The sequence below is a fragment of the Musca vetustissima genome, unplaced genomic scaffold (genome assembly GCF_032173495.1).
Source record: "Musca vetustissima isolate MV318-11 ecotype Yass unplaced genomic scaffold, APGP_CSIRO_Mvet_v1 utg36638, whole genome shotgun sequence".
Taxonomy (NCBI): domain Eukaryota; kingdom Metazoa; phylum Arthropoda; class Insecta; order Diptera; family Muscidae; genus Musca; species Musca vetustissima.
Window position 1 is genome coordinate 197,349 of NW_026879653.1, and position 9,719 is coordinate 207,067.

General features: G+C 33.1%; 1 protein-coding gene across 1 annotated transcript; it reads left to right on the forward strand.

The window, feature by feature from the left end:
- Positions 1-2,990: 2,990 nt before the first annotated feature.
- LOC133324696 (uncharacterized) lies at positions 2,991-9,467 on the forward strand. Its single transcript, XM_061533537.1, has 5 exons — positions 2,991-3,128; positions 8,348-8,535; positions 8,639-8,887; positions 8,951-9,107; positions 9,169-9,467. The coding sequence occupies exons 1-5, from the start codon at positions 3,040-3,042 to the stop codon at positions 9,434-9,436; spliced, it is 951 nt and encodes a 316-aa protein (XP_061389521.1). The 5' UTR covers positions 2,991-3,039; the 3' UTR covers positions 9,437-9,467.
- The last annotated feature ends 252 nt before the right edge of the window (positions 9,468-9,719 follow it).

A 9,719-nucleotide genomic window follows, 5' to 3' on the forward strand; every position in this document is an offset into this window, starting at 1 on the left:
GACTGTAACTCTAAAGTTCGTAAAGAAAAATCTCTATATCTTTGCGGCTATTGTAGTTTATTTGTTAGATGACATTTTACACGCTTCTTTCTCTCTAATTATAAATCTTCCTATGTTAATGAATACATCTATTGTTTGTCCTTCTGCTGATTTTTGTTAGTCCTGCTGATTTTTCGCTTTTGAGCAACTTACCACTCAGTTATAACCAAACAATTATTTCAAAGACAACATTATAAGATACTCCATATCACAAATATCTTTATTAGAACAACGCCATCCATTATTAAAAATTTTACAGCATTTTTATTCAAAAAAAGGTAAAAAAGTACCCGGTTATTGGCCGTAGGGTTAAGAGTTTTAGATCAACCAAAAGCAATCATCTAACAGTAACATCAAATGTGTGTGTGTGTGTTTTTTTTATATCAGAATTTTTGTTCTGCAAATTTCTCAGATAATTTAAAAAATCGACCTTTTAATTAATAGAATTAGTTAACAGATTAAGGGCCAATAGCTTCTGATTCATGAACTCACAACTCTTCAGGATCATGTCTTTCCGGAGTGAACATTTACGCAATATGATGATAATTTTGTCAATTCAGATGTGAACGTCTTGGACAATTATATAATTAATCGACCAGTAACCAGTCCAAAATATCATCCGATCACCACCGAAAACTATAAAATAATCGGAACTTTATGAAAAATTCCATAGCCCTCAGCGCGACATTTCCGCTCTAGTTGTGGTAATACAAGCAATATCATAATCCGAAATAATGTAGGTTTGGTAGAAATATGCCCTATGCCCTATGAGATGGATAAGTTTTGCCTTAAAAGTGAACCAATATAAGTGGTACCACAAGCAATGATCCGTGTGTCCCCACATTCGTATGGTATTAGAAGTTTATAGTTCATCAAAATTTTAACTGTTGGGTACCAGAATGAGTGGAAGCCTCTTGTGCGTTCTAGAAAGGCTAGAAAGTTAAAAGAATTCATATTGAGGTTTTGTCTTCTAAGCTCAGTGAAATGAACACTTCGATCTTGATTTAGGTTTAGAAAAATATTACAATGTGCCCACTCCAAATTGTCCAAAAATGAAATTGGTACAGAATTTGTTCGAGAGGCACATTTTTGATAGTAATGCTAGGGGGATTAAAAAACTAACCTAGCGAAGTTGGAACATTAACTAAGATGAGAAGGTGATGGAGTTTTGTCTTTCGGATGATGGGTTCATTACAACAGATGAACTTATTAGTGAACAAGGCCACCCTAATAAAAAATTTTTAGGCAACATCTTCATTGAAATATTTAGTCTTAAGAAAATTTCTCCAGACACCAACTGACTAAAGATATAAGTGTCCTCCATTTGGCATGAACAAAAATAAAAAAATAAACAACAATAGAGGACGAATGTGAGTTGGAATTTGAAATCTTAAAAAAAGAAAATATTTTTTTTGTGGAAGGCAAAAGTTAAGACAGGACATGCAATCGAAGTTTGTTCCATGCACGTGCTATTCCACCTGTTCATTTTTATGGTGTTGGAAGGGATTTCCCGGCTGAAAAAAATTGTATATGTCGAGGGATTTATGAGAAGTTTTGGAAATGCAGTGTGACTGAAAAATGGAAGACTTCAAAGAAAATAAGCTACACAATTTTACTGGAAAAGGACGAAAATGTATCTGCAAATTCTATATTTAAATTCTCTAAATTCTATTATTCAAAACTAATGAATATTGTTCAACATTTGTAAATCTCATCTCTTGCCCTCGTATATATCATGAGCAGTATTCAATTATATTATTTTTATAGAAAATACAAATAGTTTCTTTTTTGTTTCATGTTGGTGGCCTTTTTCCAAGCCAAGTTTTGTGTTTAGGTTTCTTGACACTGGTAGGGCCACAGAAAACACGCAACAGTCTTGTGAAATTGAAATGACTTGTGAGCCATGTCTGGATGGGGTTGGCTGTTTGGTTGCTTGTTTGGCTGATTGGTTTGTTGTTTGGTTGGCTGGTTGGTTGGTTGGTTAGTCAACAGAAAATAACAACAAGTTTTTTGAAGTTATTTTGTCGTTTGCCCATGAAACAACAGAATTACGACATTTATGGATATCAAACTCAAGGAAAACTATAAGAAAGGATTGAATTCGCATAAAAAGAAATGGGAAATTGTTTGGTGGAACTGTGGGCCCATGCAGGAAAAAGTTTTCCTTGTTAGACGGTTTATACGATTGGAAATAAATTATGTACATGATTTGCTTCTTAAACAATTAAAAATGGAGTTAAGTTCAACGTGTCGAATATTTTATACCCCTTACATGGATACTATACTACTCAAAATTGTTTGCTAGTAAGTTTTTGTATGCTCGAAGAAAATGAAATATCAAAGTACGCACCAAGAGGTTGGAAAACTAGACATGGCTTAATCGACATAGAATGGTACTTTGATCAATTGTATTGTGGGGATTCCGCAAACGGATATACAAATTCAATATAAACTTCACTTTATGGTAGAGGGTAAAAAATATGTACGGGATATGTTTATTTTTGTTCTGCATATCAAATGTGGAAATTCGCTGGAAATCCCAATTGATAATAATTGTTAATATTTTTTCATGAGTTCTCCCCTAAGGGATATTTTAGAAAATTGAATTTCAGAGAAATCAAATGACCAATTCTATATTCTTTATAAAATTCCACAATAACATTATTTGGATCTCCAATTCATTTAGTTTCCGACATATAAAATTATAATTGTAAAAAAGCCCACTGTATAACTATCGCAAGTTCTTACCCCATAGTCTCACAAATTAAGTGGTGAACATTTAATAGTTGTTGTTGTTCCTTTTTTATTATTTATTTATTTTTTGCATAACCATCAAATGATTTGACATAAACATTAACAAGGATATTCGAACATCCACAAAACGACTCCTCTAATCGTGTACATAAAGCAAAAATCAAACAAAATTATAATCAGACATAATTTGAACAGTAGTCGGTTATCAGCGGCAAAAATCGGTTGCATTTAAACGGACGCAGCGATATGAACATTTGGAAAGGAAAAGTGTTAACAGATGTACCGTTCGGGCATGTTCTGGTCTTTAGTGGAATTGTGAAACCGAACCCAAATAAGTACGGATCGCTATATATATCGGATATAAACGCAATTAATTAAATAACAAATTAACTTTGAAAATTAGTTATAATTTAATTAATTTTTATATTATTTTGAATGCATTAGCGTCCACTGGATAAAATATTAATTTAAAATACAGCTGATAGATTACGGCAACCGATTTCAACACTGAGGTTAAACAACCAATGAAGAAAATATATTGTATATATTTTACAGCTATAAAAATCTGAAATACAGTATAAACTTGATAATCCGGACCTCGACAATCCGTATTAATCGGTAATCCGGACTGCATTTCACAGCCCTATTTGACTCAAAAATCCGGATTGTAAAGATACGTTACTTTTTATTTTAATAAAAAAATCGTTGCAAATTTAATTGAAAATGGTACCTATTATATTCAATGTTCATATTTTTGAAATGATTAATTTTCATTTTTAATAAAAACATAAAAATAATTAAATTATCACCAAATTAATATAAATTTAAACCAATTAATAAAACTCGATAATCCGGAAATCTCGGTAATCCGCATTGGGGTCTGCAATCAATTATCCGGATTAGCGAGTTTTTACTGTATAAAAAATTTGAACGGTTTTATGTTCCGGTTCGAAATTTGTATATTCCCAAAAGTGAGGACAACTTAACCCTTAAAAATTTATCTGCTATCGTTAAATAAAATCCTGTAAAGAAAGTATTAGGACGGGGCACATTGTGCAATATTTCATGCCAATTTGACAAACATGGGGAGTTTGGTACATCATTCACTTAAAATCGGATGAAAATATTAGGTTGGTGCGTATGAAATGTTATAAAACTGTATATCAATCTTCAAAAGCTGTTTATTCAATCAGACTATGCTCAATTCGCTTCAATACACTTCTCCCAACGAGATTTTAAAGCGTAGATGCCGGTCTTTTGGTCTTTAGAATTAAAAAACTTTGATATCGATTTTTTTAGACTGTCTTCATTTTCATAGTAGTTCAAAACAGCTCTAAATGCATGAAACAATTAAAATCGCAATTCTTTAATTTCGCTCTGTCAGTGCGTGCGGTACTTGTTCATCTTCTTAACCTTGCCAATCTCAGAAAGGTGTCTCAATATCGTTGTATTATCAACTTTCATTCTGATAGCAAGTTCCCTCGTGGATACGGCTGGATCCGCTTCTACTAGAGCCTTCAGGTCATCATTCTTCAAAGACGTTTTGGGTTTTCCGCGCGGCTCATTTTGCAGTGAAAAATCGCCAGTCCGAAATTTTTCGAACCAACGCTGCATTTTCCAATCGTTAACCGTATTCTCCCCAAACGCTTGGTTTATGTTGCGTGCAGCTTTTGCAGCACTATTACCAAGTTTGTACTCATATAAGAAAAAGACGCGAATGTCGCCAGAATTCATATCGGCAATAAATTCAAAAGAAATAACAAAAGGGAAGACCTCCAAGAAAACCTATTTTGCTGAAATGAGTCTCTGGCAACGAACAATACGACTATGAATGAGGTTATGCCAAAGACAAAAGTATAACGAAAACAGGGAGACAAACGTCTGCATGTAAAGAGAATCCGTCATTTCATACGCACCAACGTAATATATATGGAAGCTACATTAAATCTGAACCGATTTCAATGAAACTTTCCACAGGTTAGGTTTATACACCTAAGTCTGTTTTACACGGTAGATTGGTTCCAGAAGAAGTCGTGTAAAAAAAACCGTGTAAAAAGGGAATTCCCCTAAATTAGTGCTATTCACATTTGCTTTGACCACTAAAAATTGTTTGTACGCGCTAAAGGAGAATTCACTTAAATCTTTAAGCTAGTGTTCGCAAACTATCGATACTATCGATGGTTTCAGACTTTTTTCTTTCATAAATACTTTTTTTTGATATGAACATACTTCGCAAAAATTAAATTTCACAAAAAAATTAAAGTACATAAAATTTCAAATCGTGTTAAATGGAATAAAATCGTGTAAAAAAATTAAAAATATTCAATTTTCAAACCGTGTTATATCAAAACCGTGTACAAAAAGACCGTGTAAAAGCAGACTTAGGTGTACTTGCTGCATCATTTACTTAAAATCGGGCGAAAATACATATGGGAGCTATATCTAAATCTGAACCGATTTCAACCAAATTTGACGAACGTTAGACTGCACTAACTTCAGTACGTTATGCAAAATTTTGTGCCAATCGGTCTAACTCTGTGTCTTTTGTGCACCATTTAAAGACGGACGAACCTTTATTTGGGAGCTATATCTAAATCTGAACCGGTTTCAACAAAACTTTCGACACGTTAGGTTATATGTTGTGTAAAATTTTGTGGCAATCGGCTTATCTTTGGTGCACCATTACTTAAAATCGGACGAAACTATATATGGGAGCTGTATGTAAATCTGCAACGATTTTTCCCTATTTCAATATTCGTCCTTGGACCAAATAAATGATCATCGTATTCGGATCATAAATGCGACCTGCACTTTGTTTACAATTTATAATGGACAGTCAGACGGGCGGAGTGATTCTATGCATATTCTCAAAGGAACTATGGGTCTTTCTAGTTTCCTTTTGACTGTGACAAACATATCCACCGGGAGCTCAGTCAAGTGGTCCTTCCGCTTACGAATGAGGTATTTCACGAATAAATGTTGTCTTTCAATATGTCAATCGGCAAAAAGTTCTAATATAAATGCCGTTTAAAGGGGTTACATTGCATAATCTAGGCGGTCAATTGACTTGTCCCGAACGTGAAATAAAATGTTCATCGAACTCGCATCTCGGCATCATCTAGTTGAATCCAATTGTCAAGATTAAATTAAAGACAAAATTAAAGACAGTGCAACAAAACATGAAACGTGCGTGAGCTGTTTAAACCAGTGTTTCCAAAAAGATAACACTTAAAAAATTACCCTTTTTGAGTTACGAAGTTATAAAATGGACACATATTGAAAATCAGTTACAATGGAAATTTGGTCTAACAATAGCGAATACAATTATTGTATGTGTTTTTTGAAAAATAAAATTGTTCGGGACTCTTCTATGGGGGGCTGCCAAAACATTGTAAATTGTTTGCCATGAGTTTCTACCTTTGACAAAACAATATACCAAATACCAGTAAGCTTGTAAAGCTCGACAAAGACCTTTAACATACTGAAAATGGAGCGGAATATTTATGTGTTTGATATGTAAAAACATGGAGCTATATCAGCAGTGCTCAAAATAGATCCCATGGGCTGTCGATGGGTGTCAAATTTCTCACACACACACACACTATTATAAAAAGAGAAACATTTGAAAAAATTCAAAATTGTCATTCATTCCTTTTTGTTTTTGTTTTCATACACTGAACAAAATATGAGGATATTTTTGACAAAACTTCGGAAGAAGTGGAAATATGTGACCAATACTATGACAATAGGCGAAACAGAAGCAAATCTATTTTTATATGGGAAAATATAACATTATTAAGCATATTTGGATTGAATACAATATGTTTTTCTTCTTTAAAATTTGAAATGAAAATGTTTTACAATATTTCTCACAGTTTAATGACAGAAAAACAGAAATTTTGAAAAGTGTGTATTTGAAACAACCCAGTAGAAAGTGTCTTGCAGACAACATTAACGAATCGTGTAAGACAATGGCAATTCCTTGAAGACACTTTGCAGACAGCAATGTGAAATCGTTGAGGAAATTTTCACGCAAGTGTCGCAATATTCATGCACGACAACTTGGGCGACATGGTAAGCGAGAAGTTGGCGTAATGATTATCTCCATTTTAACATCATCAGTAACGAAACAACAAAATTAAAATGCATTGGAATATGAAACATCTTTCGGATATTACTTAAAATATTTCACCAATTGCCATTTATTTGCCCCATCCTAAGAGTAAAACAATGCATTAAATTAATGATATAAATAATTGTATATTATTTTAATCTTACCTATTTTAACCAAGAAAACACGTCTTCTTTATCTCAAATTTCTTTTATATATTTTCAGAAAGAATTTTCTATTTGTTTCTGTCAATATTTCATAGTACACTCGATTCAGACTATTTTTGTTTTGTTTTCATCTTTCGGGAAGAACGACATTTTCGACGACATATCATGTGTTTAGTCATGAATTTTAAAATGTGTGAATATTTATAATGTGCATACATATTTTAGCCTAACGAGAACCAATAATACGGCCTTCAAAATACCAAAAATATGGTGGGGTTCAAAATGAGATTTGACAGAAACCTTAAGATTCTTGCTGCTCATTACACTGAGGAACAAGATTTTGGGGGTGGGGAAAATTCCGTGGGGGAACGAAAAATTTTGGAGAGTATATTATTAATTCAGAAGGACAAATTCTCCTAGGTAAAGTTTTTGTGTAATGACGAAATTTTTCCTTTTTTGATGCTAACTCTAAAAAATCTTCTTTAGAGTTATATCTATGTTTGGGGCTATTGCAAGTTATTTTTGAGATGACATTAATTCAGTCAAATCGAATGAAAAATATTTTCTTTTATCGAGAGTCCTTCTGCATCAATTTCGTCCTTATTTTCTTAAACCGTTAAGAAAACCCACAGTACACAAATTCTCATTGGAAAAGAAATCGTGCTAGAACAAGATACACGTTTATCGTCAGAAGTAACCACCGGATCTAGGTTTCTCTTCTTGTGATATTTAGATGATGGTTCATTAATGTAAAGCCAAAACAAAAAACACTCAAGGACTTGAGATATATGGAGAGTATGTTTTACAAAAATATTCCTCATCAATTTGGAATGCAAAAATGTGACATCAGATAACCTTTAATACAAAGATATAAATGTTTTTCTTTATGCACTATAGAGTTACCGTAATATTCATATAAATCTTTATCAAGTTCGAAGCTGCAGTCAGAATGTCTACAATATGGCCAATATTAAGAATAGTTCTACTTAAAATGCTCGCGTAGATGGTACAAAGCAATTTTGAAAAAATACGAACACGGTCTTCGAAAACGAGACAAATCCAATGAAAGGTGTTCTGTAAAAAAAGTGATGTCGAATCATTGTGCTCCATGACAATGCGATATTTCACACAAAGGAAAAAACCAGCTCGACCATCAAACCGACAACAAAGTAGGAAGTTTGGTTTATTATTAGAAATCGATAAATTACAGGAAATCGGTTAACATATATTCTCAGTCACTATTATATAAATAGTAACTTCGTTTTTCCTTTCCTAGAATCTCATTGGATTTGACAGACAACATCAATGCGAAAAATGAAAGCGAAACGGTTTATTTAAAACTCGAAGCAAATTTTCGAGAAAATCAAATAATTCGCTCTATGTTTCAACCTGGTGAAGGTTGGCAACAGGAAGAAATATCAAAGAATTGGAAATGTGAAGGACCCAAGAATCCTCTGGTGCCAGGTAAGCTTTCAATATTAATTTGATTTTTGCGCTAGTAGAATACACTCTAAAACCATTTAAATTTTATACGTTCCAATTAAAATTTATTCCTTTTTTATTATAGGTCAAACATTTACTTTCCGCATTGCCGTCTTACAGAAATGTTTCGAAATTTATGTTAACGATAACATTTATGGTACATTTGAATTTGTTAAATTCCCTAAGCAAATTCAATATGTCATGATTTATGGAGATTTTGAGAAGATAACACAATTCCATCACCGCATGTTGTTTCCGCTCGTCTTTCCCAAGAGTTTGATATGCACCGAAAAGTTGGCATTTCAAAGTGATGTGCCACGGAAATATGAGGCGGGTAAGTCACCAAGAATCTACCTTTAATTGAATAAAAATGAAAAGCGTATTTTTCATTTTTCAGGAACTGTGGTTGCCATGGAGTGTATCGCCAAAGGACCACCGACGACAGAATTTTCTATTTGTTTTCAGTGCAATGACACCGGACGTGTTATATTAAAATTCCATGTGAATTTCAATACCGCCACTGTAATACGCAGCTATCAGAGAGAAGATTGCAGGTATTTTTGAGGCATTTTAATTTCCATTCTACGGTTTAATTTGAAATTTATATTTCCTTAGCTACTCTCCTGATGATGAAGAAACCGAGGGTGAATTTCCATTTCAGCGTGGCAAATTATTTAAAATTGCATTTGGTATTGGAGACAAGGCATTCATAATAGCAGTAAATGGTCAATACTTCACCTATTACAACTATCCGGTTCGTTGTTTCTCAATATCCACGTTGAAATGTCTTACGAATCAGGTTGGTGATTTCCAAGTTCGTAGTATTGAATATCATTCGGATTCACCGCTATTGGCTCGCGTAGAAAAGTTATCATTGATTTAAGATAATAATCGACGAAATATGAAATTGCATTTTTAAGCTAATCTTGACTATTCTTAGTAGTTGTATTGCACTTGTTGAAAATAAATAGAAAAACTACTGTTATTATGGCATATTTGAAGATTGGTATTGTATATAAAAAAAAGTAATGACGGGGCTATGTTGGAACGAACCCGACTTTATGATGCCCAACACCACTATGGGTATATACAGAAAATTATCTTAGAATTCACATTATAGCTCATAATAAATTAAAAAAAAAATTGAAAAATATTCCAGATGTTGA